Source organism: Oryza brachyantha, chromosome 5 (genome assembly GCF_000231095.2).
Source record: "Oryza brachyantha chromosome 5, ObraRS2, whole genome shotgun sequence".
Classification (NCBI taxonomy): domain Eukaryota; kingdom Viridiplantae; phylum Streptophyta; class Magnoliopsida; order Poales; family Poaceae; genus Oryza; species Oryza brachyantha.
Window position 1 is genome coordinate 735836 of NC_023167.2, and position 24688 is coordinate 760523.

A 24688-nucleotide genomic window follows, 5' to 3' on the forward strand; every position below is an offset into this window, starting at 1 on the left:
AGAAGGCGACCATGGAGATAGATAGACAGAGAGATTAGAGTAAAGCCAATTTATTCCAAAGACTTTGATTGATGGAGATGCAAGGTCAATGCTTGCAGCTTTTCTGGTTTGTCTTCTTCTCTTGATGTCAGATCAAACTACCCGTGTGTCATCGGCTGCCACAGGATTAAAATTAGCAATCATATCTTCTGCCAGCTAAAATTTAAATTTTAAATTTAGAATTAATCTGAGAGTATTTTCGCTAAAGGTTATTTCTCACTCTTGGCTTTTAGATTACTAAAAATATGTATATCAAAGTTTTATTTATAAATTACTCCATCAATCCAATATTATATGTGATTATGACTATTCACTTGTAATTTTTAACCATTCGTCTTATTCAAAAATTTAGTACAAATATAAAAATTTATAAGTAATACTTAAACTACTTTTAATAATAAACAAAATAGTAAACAAAATAAATAATATTTTTAAATTTTTTTGAATAAGACGAATGATCAAATATTACAAACAGAAAGTCAAAATCCTATATAATACGAGACGAAAAGAGTATTTTTTATTAACAGAGATACAATCAGACTTTTTCGAAAAAGCTAACCGATCACCCCGTAGCTTCTCATGGTTAGCTTATTAGTTTGTCAAAATTTGATTTGGTTTTTTATGTTGATTTTTGACTTTTACCATCATAGCCTATTTCAAGTCATGGTTTTTGAACCATAAATAGTACAGATATAAACTTTAGCCATTTATTTATTTTATTCATATTTCCACGGCTTATCAGCCATAACTCAGCCAATCAAAGTCCAACACCATATATTAATTTTTCTCGACCACCATATATTAATTTGATGAATATTTGCTATCTCAATAGCGTCATCCGTTGAGTTTGACGAACTTTGCTTGGGAGTTGAGATTCAGGCACGCACCAACGATTGTGACATTTTGTTGGTTGCTTTTGTTTTACACTTGTATTTGACGGCGACGTATATATGTTTGCATCTCTATTTTAGCCACTAAGGGCACTCACAACTCGCAATGCAGATCGAAGGGATTAATTTCTATCTATACTTTGCTATGCTACATAAGTAATTTGGTAATATAATAGATTATTTATTAAAGAGATATAGTTAAAATAAAGAAACTAGTTCTGGATCAAGAACCAGTGCCTTTACGTGAAACAAGACTAATTGTGAGAGAAATAAGTGGACTATGTGATAACATGATATAAAAGTTACATTGTGAAAGATAGTTTGTTGACACAAAATAGTTTCGAGCATCAGAAGTACCCTAATCTCTCACAATAATAAGGCATCGTGGAAGCAATTGATTACTGCTAATCCACAGCGTATCTGCGTGAACAACTAGCAGCCATGGGACAAAAAGAGATTAGTAATTAATTCTGCCACATTGTCCTAGGTGATCTGAACTAAAGTTATTCAAATACAGTTTCGTATATGGTCTCCCAAAGCATAATTTACAGCCAATCTCCATCTTAAATTAGGACTAAACCTAGTGGATAATTAACTGGGAGGAAGTACAAGTAAGATTAGTTATTAAAAATTCAAAACTAGCTGGTCCTCCTACTAGCACTAATCTTACTTTACCGACTCCCAAATCACAATCAGGCATGCTTTAGAAAAATAATTGGACATTAATTAATCTCCTCTGATTGCTGCTGCTTCCTGGAAAGTTCTGATACACTAAGGATCTCTCCTATTCTATCAAGTTTGTTAAATTAGCATAATGGAGTCTACATCAGTTTATTAGTTACTAATCACCAATTGGAAGATAAACACAGGCTCTATTTGGTTTAAATCTAAAGATAATCATTCTGGCCTTGTACATAGATTATGGAGCTATCACAATAACACAAGTTCTTGTCAACTTTTCCACTTTGATAAAACTTTCAGATACACAAGAAATAAACATGTGAAATTATCTGTAACACAAAAAATTCACATGAAAAACAGTTCACAAGAAATTCATTATTCTTGATGCATAGAAAAGGTGGAAAATAACTAACTTTTACCACTGGAAGAATGTTTAGCCGGCCGGCTAAAATTATCATCTATGTCAAGTCAACAAATCATATATATGCAGAGGTATGCTTTGGATAATTGGACTTGATCGATTGTTTTATCAAAGCACAGATCGAAGAGACAATTTTGTGGACGTGAGGAACAAGTTGTGCCAAAGAACCCTAAATTGCTTGCCTGAGAGTTCTTTCTTCTATGCAACCATCGCTTTAAAAGTACTTTAAGTACATAGTTGTTCAACATCATTCCAGCTATTGCTTTCACCTGAAATTTCACAGAAACTCTCCATGCAAGCCAACATCAAACGTGCATATATGTCTCTTTGTGCAAAAGAAATGCACCATGTGTCCATTTGGAAAATTGTTAGTACGAAAAAGAAGATATTTAATTCCCTTTATCTCCATTTTTGACCTTGCACTATGAAATTTGAGGATGGTATTTTTGAAATATCTTGCTAAGCAGTAGACTTGTACGTAGCATGAATATGTCACCAGGGAAAAAAATAGGAATAATAGATCAAAAGATAGGATTTAACATCAAAAAACCTCTATAAGGTGGAGAGGAAAAAACCACGAGAGATAAATCCAATAATAACGGTAAAAGTATTAGGTGCAAGGGTGACCTATATTTATAGGCATTGTATATGACTATAATTAAGATTAGGATTAGTATTAGGTCCAGTATATTTGAGGCATAATCTAACAAAGAAAAATGGCAAACATTTTTGGTGAGACTTGCATAGTTATGAATGCTATAATATGACAATTAAATCAATTAAACCTGATGGCCCATGTTTGGCCTGTCAGGTTGAGTTGCTTGTAGAACAAACATTTTCATGATTTTGAAATGGATGTGATGGATTGTTAATAAGTAATCAACTCTTAACAAATTATTCCATCAAAATGAATGCCTTTATGTACGGCAAAGCCAGCCGTATCGTCCGTACAAGACTGTGAAACTTGAACTGAAAGGCTTTTTTTACTCGATTTTTTCCCTAAACAATTTCTTGGTCAGGTTCATACTTCAGATGAGATGATAGGAAAGAAACGAGAGTAGGTAAGGATCGATAACGATCCAACGGTGGTACTTCTTCATCGCCTCGATCTCGACCGTCCATTGTACATGGCATCCTTGTCAATCAGCATCTCTGAACTAATAATAACTCAGTAACATGTTGGGAGATAACATGATGAAAAGTGTGAGAGCGAGGCTTTCGTGATTTGGTAAAATTTTAGCATGATCGAGCAGGTGACAAGCAAGAGAAGATGTTAGCAAAGGCGATGTAAATGTAAGTAATTTAGATTGATCTGACCAGAATGATATCAATTATGCACCAATCTGTCCAATAATAATTTAACTAAGTGTGTAATCATGCATGACAACTAGAGTATTGTAATTAGGCTTCTGTCTATCAAAGGAGACATCTTGATCTGCAGGATTGGTTGTTGGGTTTAATTAATTGGGTGACTTAAGAGGCTTACAATTCTTTGGTTGGATGCTGTCTCCATGCAGCTCCTTCCTGTGAGCTTCCTTAGTCACTGTCCATCTGTACGGACTCTGATTGATAGTGAGGAGTGACTGCTAATTAATTACTACAAATTATCTTGCCCGACACATTTGATCTTTTCCAGCAGAAGTAAATGAAAGTAACAGTACTATTTTTTTGTATCCAAACCCAATTTGCATCGATAAAAACGATCCAAATTCAAGTACTAATAGCAAATGAATAAATGAGGTACTGAACTGAAGTGTTGTTAGCATAGGAGAACACATTTGGCATGTGAAGGGGTGCAAGCATATAATGGATATGAAGTGATTAAGATAGTGTCAGTGGAGTGCTTAGTGCAGAATTAGCAGTTAGTTTAGGCGCACGTGAGCAGGGAGGCCAGCTGTTGTAGCAGGCATGAACAGAGTGGCAGTGCAGAGTGTGCAGAGCCATGGCCGGGAGTGAAACCAGCAGCTCGAATAATACTAGAGTAGATTAATCACACCAGTTAGGAATAAGCCTAATTCTTCCAAGAGACCCATTAATTAAAACTGTGGATTATAGCTAGAGAAGCTCCAGCGTGTAGTGCAGGTGTGGTACAAGCAACTGCACACGAGCAGAAGCCAGCTTGAGTTGCTTGCTGCTTCAGAGAGCAAAACTAATTAATCAGCACACGTATGGACTCCTCTCCATGTGGGTGCTATGCTAAGCTTTGTATGTGGCGATCTGATCTGAGCTGATGATCTTGTGTTGGTTAAATTAAGCAATGAAATGGTTAAGGTCAGACAAGAAGGTTGCTTAGCGATGAGCAGACAGGACAGAGGGGCCAAGGATATGCTGCTGGATCGAGCAGCAACTGAAGTGGCCTAACTTAGGTCTTGTTTAGGTCCTAAAATCTTTTCCAAAAAACATAACATTATCGAATCTTTAAACACTTAAATAGAGCATTAAACATGGATGAAAATAAAAACTAATTACACAGTTATAGAGAAAATCATGAGACGGATTATTTGAGCCTAATTAATCCATGATTAGCCACAAATGCTACAGTAACCTACATGTACTAGTGTCGGATTAATTAGGCTCAAAAGATTCGTCTCGCGGTTTCCAGATGAGCCGTGAAATTCGTTTTTTATTTGTATCCGAAAATAACTTCTGACATCACCCTTTTACAAACTTTTTTTGGCAACTTGAACAAGGCCTTAGGTTCTCTTGCTCTGCTCATGGCCGTACAAAGCAGACGACGAATTTTACAACTAGTTTTTTTACAAGGGATATTGGGCCGAAATGCCGATGCAGTAATAGGCTGTATTGGGCTGACAAACCAAACCGATGCTGGGTCTAATTTAGGCCCAGATAGAATGCAGTGGCTAGGCCGAATGTGAGAATTAGCGTGGGCCAGTTGGGCCAAGATGCCGAAATGCAGGGGCTTTACCTTAGGGAGCTTTTGGTCGGCCCATGCACACAAAACCCGGGCCGCTCTCTGGAAGGGTAATTACTAATCTCTACTAGTATAAAAGGTGCGCTTTATTTTGTTACAGACCAGCAAAATGCTGTGTTACAATGGCTCGAGTTAATTTTAATTATATAAATTAAAATAAATTTTAGAAATAAATTTCATGTCGAGTCAGGAATAATTAATTGGTTATCATACAATCGATTTGGAAAATCGATTTGGAAAGTGTATGTTGTTGCATCGGAAGGTTTATAATTGATAATAATAAATTATACTTGACATAATAAAAAATTAAATAAGATATGTGGTCTTTCGACAAGTAAAATAGATGCATACTAGAACCTGTCATATCATTTTTAACTAAGTTCTCTAGGATAAACTCTCTTTGATTTTTTTATTTGATGCAAATATAGTTAATTTTAAATAGTGTACCCTAACGGCTACTAAGAACCTTTTAATATCCACCTCTTATTTCTTTATTACAATGAATTTTGTATTTTTTGTTAATTGTATTTCTACTTAGATATTTTTAAAATATTGAGGTAAATTGCATTTTAAAATTTCAAATGTTATTCTAGGAACTTCAAAATCTTGAAAACATAATTATTATCGGGCATTGTTACCCCTTTTATCCTTTTAAATCATATTTCGGTTGAGTATTTATCGTTAGGGTATATCATTTTTATTTAATATTATCGTTTATGAAAAAATATTATTGGATGTTAGGTTCTTTTTTGAACCATAAACCTTATTTTTATAAAGTTCCCACAAGCTATTATTTCCCTATAAAATTCCTTTAGGAGATTATAAAATTTGCGACCCGGCCACCGAGTGCAATCTCGTAATTTAAAATTTTTTGACTCCGAAACTTATAAAATAATAGACGAAGTGTCTGCCAGCTAATTACCATATTTTTTAGGATGACTTATAGCAAATTCATGATCTTACGGTGTCCACCGGCTAATTATAAATTTTGCCCTAAAGTTGTACTATTCATTTAGGCCATGAATTCCTTATTTTTGGACCATCTTCTTTTTCTTCTTTTGCCTCCACCTGGGCCTTCCAGCCCAGCCCAGCCCAGCGCAGCCAGCCAACCGCCGCCCCGCTGCTTCTCCCTCCACACGCTGCCGCCGCTAGCTCCCCATCGTTGCCTCTGCTAGCTGCTGCCACCATTCCCAGCTGCAGGAGGAGCCACCGCTACCGCCGCCGTTTTCATCCAAACCCACCGCCGTCGCCGTCGCCGTCGCCGTCGCCGCCGCAGTCCTCTTCACGCGAGAACGCAGCAAGCCGTAGCCGCCGCCGCTCCTTCCTACTTCCTACCATCGCTACTGCCTCCTTCCAATCGAAACCATTCCTCCGCCGCTTACAAGTTCAGGACGGCCGGACTCCTCTTTTCCTCACCTCGAGCTTCTTGTATTCCCCTAGCTCGTTTCTTGCCAGCTCGACCTGCTAGTCGTCAGACTAATAGCGCCGTGCACTTCTCTTGTTCCTCTTAGAGCAGACTATAAACCGACTAAATGCTGACGTGGAATAGAGAGGAAAGGAGAGAAAGAGGGGAGAAGTTGGTCATAAGCTCATAGTCAGCTCACATACAAGAACTAATATACTCTGTGAGAGAGACATGTAGGTATTGTATTAAAGATGAAGAGCTAACCACTGTATGAGTGAGTTATAAGAAGACTACGACGAGTCTTATAACCAGCTTGTTGACTATATTATTAGCCTTGCTCTTACTTAAACTCAGATTCTCTCGTTTTTCACACCCATACTTTCATAACGGTTTAATGATATATTTTTTAAGAAACCTATTGATAAGTTGTTTTAAAAATCATATTAATCTATTTTATATTTTCTATAATTAATAATTAATTAATTATGTACCAATATATTATCACATAACCAACCTTCGGCCGAACACGGCCTAGGTCGCTGCCACCAGCCATCTTCCACCACTGCCTCGTGTCGCTACCGCCGGCAGCCCTTTCTCCCCTTCCAGCCTCTGCTTCTCCAGCCGCCTCCGCCTGTCTCTCTGTCTACCTAAGGAACGAAGAAGAGAAGGAAAATTTTATTTCCCTCAAGATTTCGCTTGTTAATTTAATTCATAATTTAGTATATATTCTAGAAATAATTTATTTAAGGATTTTTAAATCCTTAGAGATAATCAGGACACGACACCATACCTAGGCACTTAGACAAGGGTTGGTGAGACGGAGTTAGGTCGGCCCTAGTACAAGTTTGATGGACTTTTGGATCCACCATGGCAAAGGGGAAGCTTGCCTACCAGGGGATACATATGCAGGAGGTGCAAGCTCAACGAGGTGTGGATGATTAGGGAAGAGTTACCCAAATAATTCTGTCACATTGTCTTTCTGAGATGTTGTGGTGGTGTACTGGTACACGAAAGTTGTTATAGGGCTATGTCTTATGAGTAAAGTTATACTTCTCTGATCAGATTAAAACTATTTAAATAGTCACGCCCACGATTTCGAGCGATCCATCGAGATTCAATATGATTAGTCTCATTCCTTCGATTAACTTGACTTTAATAAATGTTGCTTAGGTGGACGGTGGTTTAACATTGACCGGTGGTGATTAATCTTGATTTAATAATAAATTGCTTTACTATTTTGAGATGTAAATATTTGTGCCTTATATGCAAAATAGTCATCAATCGCCCTTGATATTGTGTGCACGTCTATATCATTAGCGTCATGCTGAGTACGGTGTGCGTTACTCATTCTTGTTATTTTTTCCTTTTAGAAGAGAAGGGCTTTAGTGTTGAATATGAGCTTAGAGGACTAAGATTTATACTCCAGTTGAGTTTGCTAGTGGAGTGGTGCTCTAAGCTACGCTAGACGTGACCCTTTCACTAGTCTTTTCTTCGAGGTGTGCGTTAAGTTTCTCAGTTGTAAGTATTTTACCTTTGGACTGATTTTTGCATCTTGTATGTACCGGTTTGATTCCTGAACGAAAATTTAATGTATAAAATTATATACTTCCTCTGTTTTATAATGTAACTATGTAAGACTTTCTAGCCTTACCTCTATATATATATATATATATACGCTAATAAATTTAGACATATATATAAATTATATATATTTATTAATAGATAAATCTACACCAGACTAGAAAAGTCTTACGGCATAAAAGGAAAGCAATATAAATGAGTTAAATCTAGGCAGACAGGAGTGTAGTACTGCTAGTATTGATTTCTTGTTGGAGGGCGCACCACAGTGGCTTCCATTTCTCCATGGTTTTTGTGTTTTGACTTTTCTCCCTTCATCATCTTGGCCAATGGGGGCTTGCCACGTCTAAGTATAGGAGATTAATAATTTTCTTTGATGCAGATATGGGCATAACAATTATGATTCACGCAGTTTGTTTTCATTTGTTTTAGTATTTTTTTAGGGAACAAAAATTTTATATTCTTTATTGTTTGGCGGTGAATGGTGGGTATATATGTATACAGAGGGCTAGAGAAAATGAAACCCCGGTTTGTTAAAGATCTGGACATTAATTGCCAGTGGGTTGATCTAGCGAGGTCAAAGCTTTTCAGTGCTTAATTAACTAATAATAGTGACACCATCAATGAGAATGTCACATGCTTGGAGTTATTGGTGGAAAAACTTTTCATTACGCAATTAATAGACCTCAATTAAATTTGACCATATAGTAGTATTTTAGTAGTACCCCGGTCTTCAAGCAATGCAAAGGATATGTTTTTTGTTTGTGTTTGTGTATTTCAAAATGGTGATTGTAGTACTTATATATATTTTTCAAAAATAATTACAACTTGCACAAGTGATGCTGACACACACTATAGGTGGTATACTGGTATGAGCTGGACGGCCCTATCAAATGAAGAGGGCTGCATATGCAAATAATTTTAATTCATAGAATAAGTAGCCAGTGCGTGTTGGGAACTCCTTAGTACCCCACTAGCTAATCCAATAGTATCTCATTCGAAAATATCAGATATTAGATTTTATACCAAAATATAATCATTTCGGGTACTATATTTATCATACTACTTGTCTATTAACCATTTTGGTTTAAATTTTTTTCTATTTATCCTCATCTAACCTTACACCCTCGTCTATTCTTATTTATTAAGAGATATTATAGTTTTTCTTTAACCTTTATCACCGCTAAACAAACAAGAAATACTTATATTTTTTGGACAGATGCAGTACTACCTCCGTCCCTAAATGTTTGACACCATTGATTTTTTAATGCACATTTGACCATTCGGCTTATTAAAAAAATACATAATTACTAATTATTTTTATATCATTGTATTTATTGTTAAGTGTACCGTCATGCATATATATAACTTTACATATTTTAAAAAAAATTGAATAATACAAATGGTCAAATGTGTATAAAAATGTCAATAGCGTCAAACATTTATGGATGGAGGGTGTATTATCTAATGAGGCCCGCTGACACAATGCTAATCAATATTAGCTAGTTGATGGGATTGATCGATATGCATGGTCAATTATTTGTGAAAGGTGCAAACATAATTCCCTCGAAATCGACTGCGTCGATAAAGATTCCAGGCTTGCAATAGCGCTTCTGATGGTAACTAGACGAATTAATTAGGTTTTAGATAGAGAGATCGATTAGGTATATATAGTCCATGCATTACGCATGCATGGACGTACTTGATTCATTCTTGCACGTGTACGTGTTCTCAGTAAACAAGTTACTACTCCAGTTTGTATATACGTTTGTGATCGAACTAATGAAACCGGTGCACTGCAGGCTTTCGAATACGTTAAAATGGCCACCACAGATTTGAACATACATGCATGCATTTTATCACTACTAGAGCAAACGACGACTGGTGTATTTGAAAATTGGCATTTTTTTCAGGGAGAACCACCACGATTTTCATACACGGGCATGTTATGCCGCCCTTCTAAAGAAAAAAATGGCCAAAAAAGATTCAAAAATGAATAATTCGGAAACCCTAGCTCCTTTCACATAAATAAAATCATTGCTACCTTGGTCCGCCGTCATCGCCGCCTCCCCCGATGCCATCGCTGTAGTTTGTTGCTGCCTTCTAGTCGCGCCACCCACTAGAAGCCGCTAGATCCTCTGTCCGTGACTTCCTCGCTGTCAGATCTACCATCCTTGGGTGAGGCCAGCGATGATGGATCCACAACTCCCAAGGTAGACGACCGTGGATTTGGTGGTCCCAGCATCACCGTCGCATGAAGCAGTCAGATCCATTGTTTCCGATATCTTTCCCACTATCAAATCCATCGCCCACAAGGTCGACGTTGGCTCTATGCCCCTTGTGATGCTACCGTAGTTATCGTCAATCTCGGAGCTTGTGCATTCCTCCACTACCATGGCTACCGCTGCTCTTGAAACCCATCGTTGCCACTCAGAGAGGTGAGGAGGCCAACCAAGATTGGGAGATCGAAAAAGGTAGGAGTTGAAAGTGGGAGATATGCGAGGATAGGTATTTAGTGGTGTGCGATGGAAAAGATTCCGATACATATCTCGAACATCGCATGTGGATCTCTTAAGATACGCACCTATGAAAATACGCTTATTTTTGTAGGTGGGTCTCTTAAGGGGTTCGTTTGTAAAAGTTAATTTTTATTTACGGGTTTTACTCGATACCCCCTAAATCTTTTTCACATGCGGATCATCTTGCGGCCCGTCTTTACTAAATGGGTGTCTAAAAAAATTATTTTTGTAGCAGTGACCATGCATGCATCAACGAGAATGTCACATGGTTGGAAGTATTGGTGGGAAAACTTCTCTCTACGCAATAGACCTGAATTTTCAGTAGTAGTATCCTTCAAGCAATGCAAGGAGGATATGTTTTTGGTTTGGGTTTGTGTGATCGTCCGGCCTACTTGTATATATCTTGGAAATAATTACAACTTGGAGAAGTGATGACACACTGGAGGTAGGAGCTGTCTGATCAAGAGGGAGAAATGTCAAAGGTACCAGTGGCATGCATGCCAAAGAGGAGAGATACATTGGTAACGTATATGCTTGCCTGTTAATATTATATATATGTATATGTGTATATGTACGTACATACGTATGTACATACGTACGTACAACCATTTTGATGCATGGCTCCATAACGGATAAATGGACTATATATCATTGTCAGGTATACTATGAAACCGGCATCAGCGTCGTTTATTGTATGGGACAGGCAAAAAATGCAATAACTGGCACAAATACAACTAAATAACCGGACAAATTTCTGTCAATCAATTTCTTCTAATAATTTAGCTACAAGCACAACCACCGTCATAACAGCCACAAAGCTTACGTACACTAGGCCACAAAATTATCTCACTCACACTCATCAAAAGATATTTACATGATAGACAGTAGTTGGAGACCATCTACTGTTTATTACAATTCAATCAACAAATTAAGCAGGCTTGTGTTTAAGTGTTTTGATCAGTAAAACAAGTTTGGGGGAGCCCGTTTAAAAGATAATTAATTGTCTTCTGCCAGCATTCCAAGCTTCTTTCTACATTCAGCCTGAAGAGAACGTACAGAAAAAGATGAACCTTAATTTGGTTCCTCTGTTTTCTCCTGAAGATTGGATACACTGTAGAGAAGTTCAGAGAATGTTCTTACCTTGTTGTATTCATCCTTGGGAGAGGGAGCCTCGTCAGGCCTTGAACGTCAGGCTCTTTCTGAGGAGGACTTGAGAGCTTCCTCTTGTCCTTTCTGTAGATTCAGATTACGGAGTGAAAAATGTTTAATTTTACTATCTTTGAGGAAATTACCTCTAGGTACGTAGTAGAATTTAAATTGAAAATTTTGGTATCTCAAGATACAATCGGAGGTTTCAAATTTTATGCTAAAAATAGAGTGTCTCGTAACACTTTCTTAAAGATGGTAAAATTGCTTGTCAAAAATTTATAAAATATCAGCTTTCTGAAAACTATTCAGTTCAGGGGGAGCCAGATTGTTTAGTATTAAGACTGTTGTGTGATGCCTGCCGCAACGGTTAGCCGCCATTAGTTTGGATATTTAAAACTCAATTTGAGTTTCATTTGTTGTCAAGAAACAGTGGTAGGAAAAGCACTTCCAGCTAATATTGACACTGTTTTTTAGATGACTGCTGTTTTCCATAGGATATTTCTTTGTCAAGTCCACTTCTCCCAGCACACACGCGCGCGCACACACACATATATATATATATACAATTTCCAGTGCTCCTAATTACTAATTAGACAGATGTGGCCATTCGTTAAAGTGTATACGTTGGGAACTCCTTGAAGTCCTCACTCCACACTATCACATTAATCTATGTAACAGCCTGCTGACGCTCTGCTAATCATATCTTAGCTGACGATCGAGATTATATAGTAGGATATGCACATGGTCAATTACTTGTCCAATGGTGCAAATAGAGGCTTTAAAATTCCCTCGAAATCGACTGCATCGATAAAGAATAATTAATCCAGTTGTGATGCTAACTCGACAAAGTTTAGATCAAGATAAGTCCAGCATTAATTGCACTAGTTCTGTCCGAACAAGTTACTAATTAACACACCTTCATTCTAAATATTGCTATCTAGAATTAATGAGATTTGATTTATCATAACTACTACGTATCTATCCAAATTCATATCATTTAACGAGTGTCCCTCCCAACTAGCAATATATTAGCACCATTATCTTTTCTCTTCTGCTTATGCTATATATAATTCAAAATTTGAACTTTTAACCTTAAATTTGTGGTTTATACAAGGCTTTTTTTATCATAGTTTATTTTTCAACTCTTGCTTTTAAATCGCTAAGAGAAAGTATAATAGCAAGATGTAAGCCGGCTAAATGCTCAGGTGGAGGAGAGATGAGAGGAGAGAGGAGAAGCAGATTGTAAACTTACAGCCAGCTCAGACACAAGAACCAAAATACTCTTTTAGAGAGATAAGTGGATCATTAATAAATAACTAACTACTATACAGATAACTGATGAAAAGATGCACAGTCTTACCACCAACGTGCTAACTATATTATTAGCCTTAAAGAGCACATGTATAAATATTTTTTTTACAAATTATTATTTTTATAAATATGTGGTTTGCAAAAGTCACCCCTAGAAGTCTAGAACAGGTGGAGCAGTTGTTTAACTTGTAACGTTTTCGCTACGTTGATGAACATGCATGCATGTGCATGATGTACGTACGTCTCTCTCTCTCCGTCTCGGCTGGCCTATAAAAGGCCATGCATCCTCCATGGCGTTGAGCATCCATCAGCTGCACAGCAAGATAGCTAAGCACACTTACAGCTTGCTTCGAAGCTAGCTAGCTAGCACACGATGGAATCAATGGCGGCAGCGGCGGCGTCGAGAAGGCGAGCGTGGTTGGCGGCGCTCCTCCTCCTCGTGGCTCTCTTCTCCTCGTCGCGATCGGAGGAAGAAGCAGCTTCGTCGTCTACCTTGCAGAGCCTCTTGAAGCGCCTCAACAAGCCTCCTCTCGCAACCTTTCAGGTACATGCGATACCATACTTATATATACATAGTTTCTTTGGTTTCTCCTCCTAATCGATATCATCCAACTCGTTCTCATTAATTCTTCACATAATGAATTGTTGGAAAGTAATTGATATTGATTATATGTATATGGTAATTAAATTAACTGCAGAGCCCAGATGGAGATATCATAGACTGCGTGCACATCTCCAGCCAGCCTGCATTCGATAATCCTCTCCTTAAGAACCATAAAATCCAGGTGAATTAATTAAGCTCCATTGTTTATATTCCGTACGTGGCCCTTTCATATATAATAATTTCATTCTACACAACCAATATAATATTGCGTCATGCATGATGTCTTTACAAATATAATTAATGACCATTTCAGATGCGGCCTTCTATCCACCCAAGTGGCATGTATGGTGAAGCAACACGTCCAATCACCCAAATATGGAATCAAAACGGTGAAAAGTGTCCCGACAACACTGTACCAATCCGAAGGACCAAGGAGGAAGATATCATGAGGGCCACATCTGTTACAGCGTATGGCAAGAAGATGCACGGGAGCATTCCAAAACCCCTCGATCGCCCTCACTCTCACTTGGGTGCTGTCACAGATGGCCACCACGTAAAAAAGCACCATTCTATGCTCATATTAGAACTAGCTAGTATTGATTATTATTATTATTATTATAGTTTTTTAAAAAAAATTGTCATTTAATCTCCTGTTGAGCAGTACGGTGTAGCATATGCAACTGGAGATGCCAACTACTACGGAACCAAAGTGACCATCAATGTGTGGCAACCAACTACCTCACCCGGCGACTTTAGCTTGGCCCAGCTATGGATCACAGCAGGCTCCTATGCTAACAATGATCTCAATACCATTGAAGCAGGATGGCAGGTACTACATGAGACCTGAAAGTGCATCACAGAGGAAAACATTTCCATGCATGATACATATACTAGATATGAGCTTGACTAGGTTATCCATCAATGCAAGCTCTGTTGTTGTGCATGCATGTTCTGATGTCCATGGTATCTGCTAATATTCCAGTGTTGTTGTACTGAGTCATAAGCATTAATTTTGCAATGGTTTGTGCATTCTCTTACGGTGATGGCTCTAAGATATATCTACAATATTAATGTCTCAGGTGTACCCGTATTTGTATGGGGATGACAATACTAGACTCTTCATCTACTGGACTGTAAGATATATAAACATCACATATATCCCCTTTTATCTTTATTATATTATCAGTAACAATTTGTATTTTGCCCCTATTCTATTACTGTGGGGAGTTAATTATGTATGTCATAGAGGTACTAATTAATTCCATTGATGTGGAATATATACACATTATTGTAGAGAGATGCATATAACACAACGGGATGTTACAATCTGGCGTGCTCAGGGTTCGTCCAGACAAACCAACAGATCGTCATCGGTGGCACCCTGTCCCCTGTGTCCACCTACGGTGGCACACAATATATCCTCGATTATTTGGTTTGGAAGGTAAAAGAAATTAAGCTTATGTTATCTAACATTCAAAGCATATATATGTACAAAGATCAAATTCATGAACTAATATAATGGGCACGGAGGAATCTGTGTCAGCTAGCTACCTGGCACCTTTAATTTCAGACATAAGACGAAGCCACAAATGATGCTCTATCTTGTCTGTGAACTCACACACAGATGGAGACACATCTGTTGATCTTAAACTAACTAACTACATTAATCCCTGATCATTCATATATATAATCTTAATTGTCAACGTAATTAATCTCTAATGAATTAATTAATTTGTAGGACCCAGCGAGTGGCAACTGGTGGATGCAAATAGGAGGCAATTATGTGGGCTACTGGCCATCCTCCATCTTCACCCTTTTGCAGACAGGCGTTGCTGACACTGTGGAGTGGGGCGGGGAGGTGTATTCGCCTCAGATTAACACACCCATGGGCAGTGGACATTTTCCAGAGGAAGGGTTCGGCAAGGCAGCCTACATCAGGACAATTCAAGTTGTTGATTCCTCCAACACTCTCAAAGCACCAAATGGTGTGGGCTTGATTGCTCCATTGCCCAATTGCTATAACATCATCAGTGGTTCCAGCACCAACAACTGGGGCACTTACATCTACTTTGGTGGGCCTGGGTGCCCTCAAAACTCTCAGATTGAAGTGATGTAGAGAGCTCGCTCGCCATCAAACATATATCTCCTTAATTTACATGCATGTTACTCGTGTTTATGCATTATGCATTACTAGTGTAATGTCTTCACACGTAATAAAGTATTGTTAGCTAGCTAGGATCTCTACTAGCTACTAGCTAATAGTACATGTATGATTGCTAAGTATACATATGTATTGGTAAGTGGTTTGAGCAAGCTAGCAATAAATGTATTGTTCGTCACATTTTACTGGATGTTACGTTATGGAATATAATTACCACCTTATTTAATCATTTGTTTTTACAAGCACCGCAGATCGAGAAGAGGCCTTAAACAAAGTAATAACCCAGCTGAACCTATATACTTCCTCCATCCCTAAATGTTTGACGTCGTTGACTTTTTTATACACGTTCGACTATTCGTCTTATTCAATTTTTTTATCAAATATGTAAATCTATATATATGTATAAAAGTATATTTCATAATAAATAAAATGATATAAAAATAACTAATAATTGTGTAATTTTTTTAAATAAGATGAATGTTCAAACATGTATAAAAAATTCAACGGCGTCAAACATTTACGGACGGAGGTAGTATATGGGATGATCTAGCCCATTTTCCCACACAACTTTACTAGAGAAAGAGCTTTTCGTCTAGCAAATTCATGTTCATACTTGCTAATGTTGGAGCTGGCAATTATGCATGCATCGGTATTGGTGTAAACGGTGGCCTGGGCAATGGGGGCAATAGTTCCAGTTAGTAACACCACCCGGTACTGTTGCTCTAGATTAGTAGCAATTGAAGCGGTGGGGCGCTTGGGCTTTAGTATGAGGTGGTAGAATCACCTGATACTAGTGCCATTACCATCCAGAGAGATTTTTGTGGAGGCATTAGTACCGCGTATTTCTAACACCCGATACTAATGTCCCAGCAATAATAAGTACCTTTCTTCCTCCCGGAGCTTGCCCTCGAATAGAGAGAACCAATTTCACTCACCCTAGAGTCAGAGCAGTTACAACTTCACCCTCCTAGTTTTATGGTTTGTATGGTGTTTTCTTTTCTTTAGATATAGAAAAGTTGTGGTTTGTGAATGGATATATTTTTTAATCATACCCCTCATCTGAGCTCTATTTTTTGGGGGGTAAATTTGTATATATCATGTATAGTTATTTCTTAGTTGATGTTCTTAGCTTTAGAGATAGAGAAATGTGTTTTTTTTAATGGGGAAAGTGTGGTCATTTTTTTTATTTTATGCATCCATTTGATTTGGTTTTTTTTTTGTTGCTTAGCGTAGTTTGCATGAATAGATCTAGAGTTTTCTTTGTTGCATGAACATATTTATGCATCCATTTCTATTATTATTTCATAGTAGCAAACTAGACAAGTCATTTCTATCTATGGAGTATAGTAGAGTAGAGTAGATGAGCAAAAACTTTAGGAAACCTCATGAGGAATTTCTACTCAGAAACAACACAAGCCCTACTCGAGGTCTGCTTGGCAAACACTCAAAAACTACAACTATTTGAGAGCTGAGTTGCTTAAATTCACTTTAATTAATGCTTATGGAGTAAAAAACTGGACTTCTCGATATCTTGCTGTTCCTACCCAATTTTTTTGTAGAAATTGGGAGTCCATAGGGTCCAATTGTAAAGCCAACTTTTGTAACTATCTGACTTAATCCAAAAGGCTGCCATGGTGCCTAGCTAACTAATCAATGATCAATCAACACGGAAGATGCAAATTAAGTGAAGTATTCGATTGTAAAGAGTACAAGCTAAGATCCACGACATGATTATATTCATGATTAGAGTATGTTACTAAGCAATTGACCTCATATTCAGTATTAATCAAACAATTTATAGCTCAGTGACAAGAACTAAAGCAAACACACAGATGTTGTTCCTAACAACTTCACCAATTACAACAGTTGCAAGCACATACTACCTTAATTTGTTTGACAATGTAAGACTTTGTAGCATTATCTAGATTTATATAATGCTAATTAATCTAGAAATATATACGTGGATTAATAGATGAATCTAGACATAACTAGAAAAAACTTACAATATGAAAACGGGGGAGTAACAAACAAAAAATTGCAAAAAAATCCTCTGGGATTGTAAATGATGGACACCGAAGACTAAGAAAGAGGGGAAATTGTTACCTACATGGATCTACAAGATCTAACCAGGAAGAAAGACTATGGCATGCAGGGGCTCTAGCTCATTCTTGGGGGCGGTGACGGCAAGCCTACACCCGGCGCCGTCCAACACTTTACCACATTCTTTTCGATGAAAATAACAAGGTCGTCTTGGGCACTAGCCCCAACCTATGGCCTTCAACAGGGAGGCCGCCCTAGATCCACGTGGCCTGCCCCAAGAGGCCTTGGCCCCGCGGCCATGGGAAATGCGGAGGGGGGAAGTGGGCACGGCCATGGGAGGAGGGGAAAGAGGTAGTTGTGAGTAGGGGGAACTGAAAGTAATACTATTCCTGCTCAATACATTGAAACCAGAGCCAAATGAGCACTAATGGAGTACATATTAGTATCGGGTGTTACCACTAACCAACACTAATATGTGATATACTCATCAGTTCTAGTTGGTATTATTAACCGGCACTGATATCGCTTATCAGCATTGGTTCTCCATGCTTGGTTGGGCAAATTTGGCATGGGGTTGGCGGAGGCCTTACCAGTGTGGTATCTGGCTAACAGGGCACCGATAAGCCGTCCCATATGTTGTGCTATGTGGTAGTGTGTCACATGCTTGGAATTATAGGTGGAAAATCTTCTCTTTACGCAGGATCGACCTGAATTAAATTTGACAATTAATATAGTATATTTCAGTAGGACTCTTCGAGCAATGCAATGATATGTTTTTTTTGTTTGTGTTTGTGTATTTCAAAATGGTGATCTTATTACATATATATTCTCAAAATAATTACAACTTGGACAACTGATGATGACACACTATGGGTGATAAGAGATGGACTGTCCTATCTAATGGAAAAGGGGTGGCAATACAAATAATTTTAATTCGTAGAGTAAGTAGCAAGTGCGTGTTGGGAACTTCCTAATATTCCACTTGCTAGCACAATATTTTTGCTTGTGAAAGCTGCAAGCAGAATTCCCTCGAAATTAATCGACTGCACCGATAAACAACCCAGGCTTGCAATAGTTCTTGTGATGCTAACCAGACGAATTAAGTTTAGATCGAGACTAGCTATAGCTTATGCATAGTCCATGCTGCATTCGTTCGCACATATCGGCCACGTTCTTTTGGCGACCAAAGATGAAATATTACGTAATTTTTTGATAATCATTGGATGGTATGAACGATAAAATTAATTACTATAGAATTAAAAATCTACTAAGAAAATGAACTTTTATATATTATTTTTTTAGAAAAAACACTGTATGTGGGAAGCATGAATACAAAAGGCAGAGCAATAATTTGCACTATAGTAGGGCAAAAGAACACAACCATTATCCCTGATTATTTCTCGATTTTTACACACATGCTTTCTGAGGTATGTATTTTTGCGAAAAGTTGTATAGAAGTTCATCTCACATGTGTAAAATAGATTTTTACTTTTATTGTAATTAATTTCATCAATACTATTAATAGCTATAAAAAGATAATATTTCATATTTTATTTTTCATCACTAGAAGAACCAAACCGAAATCCATTTTTGCACGTCTACGTGTTCTCTGTTCCAGTGTGTACGTTTGCAAATGAAACCGGCCCACCGCGGGCTTTCAAATACTCACCCCCATCTTTTTCCTTTCTTTTATGTTTATAAATTAAAATTTAAATTTTCAACCTTAAATTTTTAGAGTTGATTTCGAGGTTTTTTTATAAACATGTATATAAAAAATTTATTACCAAATTATTTTTCTTTTGCAACTATATATGTCGTTTATCCTTTTTTAAAAAAAACACAAAAGAATCCTAACGTTGGCGCCCACAGAATAGAACATCCATGCATACGTCACTAGGTGTATGTGAAAAATTATCGGTATTTTTTCCGGCATATAGGGTTGTTTAGATGGGGCTAAACTTTTTAGCCCCACGTCACATCGGATATTTGACACTAATTTAAAGTATTAAACATAGACTATTAATAAAACTCATCCATAATCTTGGACTAATTTGCGAGACGAATCTAATGAGCCTAATTAATCCATGATCAGCCTATGTGATGCTACAGTAAACATTTACTAATTATGGATTAATTAGGCTTAAAAAATTCGTCACGCGGATTAGCTCTCATTTATAAAATTAGTTTTTTTATTAGTCTGTGTTTAATACTTCAAATTAGTGTCCAAATATCTAATGTGACTAGGGACTAAAAATAAGTCCCTAGAAACAAACACCAAGATAGAACAACCACACATGAAAATGGGATTTCCACACACGCTGGCACGTTTACGCCGCCTATAAGCAGAAATGAATATAATAAAATTTAAAAAACGAATAATCCGGAAACCCTAGATCCTATTCAATCCTAGCAAAAAGATATCATCACCTATGTATCCGCGGTTGTCGCTGCCCTCCCAAAGGCACCACTGCAGTTCGCCGTTGCGTTACCGCCCTCCACCCACCAAAAATGTTTGGATCAGCCACCCTGACCTCCCCACATCAGATCCACCACTCCCGAGGTAGGCAACAACTGATCCAATGGTCCCAACATCACCGCCATCAGATTCGCCGTCTACGAGTCAATGGCGGCTCGATGCCCCTTTCGCCACTTCCATCATTTATGCCCCTTTCGTTGCTGCCGTAGTCATTGTCGCTCTCGAAGCCTGCTGCTCCACACTAAGCTTTCCGACACTGCCATGGTCGTCGCCGCTCTTGAAGCCTGCCGTCACCACTTGGAGAGGCAAGGGACCTCCTAAGTGTAGGAGATCAAAGGAGAGGGGAGTCGAAGTGGGAGAGAGGCGAGGATGCTAAGTAGGAGTAGGTGTTTCACCAATTTTTATACTCATTCTGTTTCATATTATAAGACTTTCTGGATTTGCCTAGATTCATTCATGCATCAACGTATATGTTTTATATATGTGTCTAGATTCAATATCATACATGTATGAATTTAGAAAGTCTTATAATATAGGACGGAGGGAATATCTCTATTTTTGCAAGCGGATCTCTTAAGGAGACGCCCACAAAAAGTGGAAATTTTCACAAGTGGATCCCATTTGTAAAAATGAAACCGAGATGTCATCAAAATTGGTTTGTGTAGTAGTGTGTACGTCTCGCTTCCCAGCCTCTGCATCCCGGCCTATAAAAGGCCATGCATCCTTCAGGGTGTTGATCATCTGCAAGCACTACGTATAGCTTGCTAGCTAGCTGATCGAGCAATGGCAGCAGCACAGACGTCGAGGAGGCGAGCGTGCTTGGTGGCGCTCCTCGTACTGCCTCTCGCGTCTCTGATCTCGGCGGCGCCGGCGCCGGCGGCGACGGGGAGTGCTACAGCTTGGACGGCGGCGCAGCGGCGGCGGCAGGTGCGGAGCCTCCTGAAGCGCCTCAACAAGCCTCCTCTCGCAATCTTTCAGGTACTATATATGCACGGCATGCGCATGCGATGTACGTACTCCAACTCTCATATATATATAGTTTCTCTTCCTAAATATCATCCAACTCTCATAATTAATTAACTATTTATATTACTTATATTGTTGCAAACTACTCCTATACTATAGATTATAATGAAATAAATGCGTATAGAGCCCAGATTGAGATATCATAGACTGTGTGCCCATCTCCAGACAGCCAGCATTCGATCACCCTCTCCTCAAGAACCATACAATCCAGGTGAAGTTACCATGCCCCTTCCACATGTAATTTCACTCTGCGTACATATGTATATGCGTGATACCAGTCCCACACACCATAAATAAATATCATGATGATATATATTATATCTTCACTTATAAATATTGGCGGCTTTATATATGCAGATGCGACCTTCTACCCAGCCAAATGGGATGTATGGTGAAGCAACACGTCCGATTACCCAAACATGGAATCAGAATGGCGAAGAGTGCCCTGACAACACCATACCTATTCGAAGGACCAAGGAGGAGGATGTCATGAGAGCCACCTCTGTTACAACGTATGGCAAGAAGACACACGGAAGCATTCCAATACCCCTCGATCACCCTCACCATCACTTGGCTGGTGTCACAGATGGCCACCACGTACAAAAATCACCACCTTTAAATTGTTTATTATTATTATTACTATTACTATTACTATTATTATTATTATTATTATGGTTTTTAAGATAAATGTGTCATTTAATTTTTCATTGAACAGTATGGTGTAGCATATGCAACCGGGGATGCCAACTACTATGGAACCAAAGTGACTATCAATGTGTGGCAACCAACGATTGCGACACCCGGCGATTTTAGCCTGGCCCAACTATGGATCTCAGCGGGCTCCTATGCTAACAATGACCTGAATACTATTGAAGCTGGATGGCAGGTGCTACATGAGACCTTACGTGCATTTAGAGCAGAAAGAGTTCTAAATCCTACATACATGCATGCCTTGTAGTTCCCATGCATGCATGAGTACATACTAGATATGAGGTTGACTAGGTTCTTGCTCGATCCATGCATGCAAGCTCTTATCTATTAAATCCTACATGTATGCATGTATGTTCTAATGTTCATGTTATCAACTAACATCACATATATAGTACTGTTGTATGAGACCAAAATATTAATTTTGCAATGGTACGTTGTGCATTTTCTTAAGGCAATGACTCTGAGCCATCTACATTTAATGTTTCAGGTGTACCCAACAATTTATGGGGATGATAATACTAGACTCTTCATCTATTGGACAGTAAGATATATAAACATCCTTTTTTACCTTCGTTATATCAGTAGTACTCCCTCCGTTTTAAAGATAAGACTTTATAGTATTATTTAGATTCATATGAATACTAATGAATCTATACATATACCGGAACTAATATATGTTTATTAATAAATGAATCTAGCTACAGATAAAAAGTCTTACGTACAATATAAAACAGAGGGAGTAACCATTAATATTTCACTACCATTTATATTGCGATGGGGATTTAATTATGGCTGGCATAAAGGTACTAATTAACTAATTCCATTGGTCTGGAATATATATTATATTGTAGAGTGATGCATATAACAGAACGGGATGTTACAATCTAGCGTGCTCAGGGTTCATCCAGACAAACACGCAGATCGTCCTCGGTGGCACCCTCTCCCCTGTCTCCACCTATGCTGGCGCACAATATGTCTTCGATTATTTAGTTTGGAAGGTAAAAATGTACACAGAAACTATGCTTATCTAATATTGATAACTCTTCGGTGTATTTTATAATGACATGGATCTAATTAACCCTTATTTCTTTGTTTGTTTTGTTTTCTGGTTTCTTGCCCCTAATATGGTGGAAAAGTCGAAGCACCCCATAAATGAATAATCTTAAAGCAACTAACTATATTAATTTCGTGATCATTTAGATATAATCTTAATTGTTCGTTTAATTAATCTCAAGTAAATTAATTCATTTGCAGGACCTAGAGGGGGGCAATTGGTGGTTGCAAGCAGGAGGCAATTACGTGGGATACTGGCCATCGTCCATATTTACCCTCTTGCAGACAGGTGTTGCTGATAGTGTGCAGTGGGGTGGGGAGGTGTATTCGCCTCAAATCACCACACCCATGGGCAGTGGACATTTCTCTGAGGAAGGGTTCGGCATGGCCACCTACAGCAGCGTAATCCAAGTTGTTGATTCCTCCAACTATCTCAAACCACCTAATGACGTGGGCTTGATAGCTCCATTACCCAATTGCTATAACATCATGAGTGATGTATCAAGTACCACCAGCTGGGGTACTTACATCTACTATGGCGGGCCTGGGTGCCCTCAAAACCATCAAAGTCAAGTGATGTAGAGAGCTTGCGAGCAAACATCTCATTAATTTACAAGTACACAATCAACATGCACGTCGCTCGCGTTTATGCATTACGCATTATTAGTGTGATGGTCGTGTGCCCAATAATAGAGTATTGTTAGCTAGGGTCTCTATAGCTAACAGTACATATCTGATTGCTACCTATGTATACATCTGCACTGGTAAGAGGTTTGAACAAGCTAGCATTACAAGCTGGCAAAAAATGTATTGTTATAGTTCACGGGATGTTATGTTATGGAATATAATGAGCAACTTATTTAATAATTAGTTATTACAAGCATTGTGTATCAAGAGTGTGATAACCCTAGCTATACATTACCTCAGAATCTAGCTAAAATCCTCTGTCATATATGATCTCACCCGTTTTCACACACTGCATGCTATACTGGAGAAATATTCTTTACTAGTGGGCGCCTTTGGACCAACATATGTCTTTGAGATTGAGTCGTGGAGTCGTCGATCTTAGCTTCACCTTATCGATATTTAATATATTATTCCACAGTTCTCCTGCAGCAACGTGCGGGGTATCCATCGATCTAGCTAAGGAAATGGTTAAGGTCAGACAAGAAGGTTGCATTGGTTTGGTTGCTTTAGAAATCGAGCTGTGACTGGAGCTGCTTGATCGTGCTAATCTGTTCATGGCAACATGCATATATATATATATATATATATATATATATATATATATATATATATATGGCTGGAGAGAAATTCATCAAGACACCATCATAGCGATATCGTAGATCGTACAACGCACATGTCGATTTTTTTGCGACTAGTTTTTTGGAGTATTAGTTATTTATCCAGGGAGCGATATTGGGCCGAAACACCGAAGCCGTCATAGGCCGTTATTGGGTTGCTCCTAAACGATAACGGGCCTAGTTCATGGTCCACGACCAACGCAGCGCAGACGGTGATTTTGGCAGATTTTTTTGCCTTTGCCTAAACATAAATCATGTACAAGTACAACCAGCCGAATGCTCGTGTCATCATCGTGCAAAACAGCGGTCTCCGCACCAGCATCCAAAGGACCCTTCGCCGAAAGATGGGTCAGACCACCCCGAATTAAAGGGCACGTAGGTTGGCCCA

General features: G+C 38.3%; 1 protein-coding gene and 1 pseudogene across 1 annotated transcript; both read left to right on the plus strand.

The window, feature by feature from the left end:
* Nucleotides 1–13307: 13307 nt before the first annotated feature.
* LOC102716972 lies at nucleotides 13308–15924 on the plus strand. The gene is made up of 7 exons (XM_006654866.1): nucleotides 13308–13469; nucleotides 13624–13710; nucleotides 13843–14082; nucleotides 14191–14358; nucleotides 14609–14662; nucleotides 14824–14970; nucleotides 15268–15924. The coding sequence occupies exons 1-7, from the start codon at nucleotides 13308–13310 to the stop codon at nucleotides 15643–15645; spliced, it is 1236 nt and encodes a 411-aa protein (XP_006654929.1). The 3' UTR covers nucleotides 15646–15924.
* Nucleotides 15925–20989: 5065 nt separating this feature from the next.
* LOC102717252 lies at nucleotides 20990–23727 on the plus strand (annotated as a pseudogene).
* The last annotated feature ends 961 nt before the right edge of the window (nucleotides 23728–24688 follow it).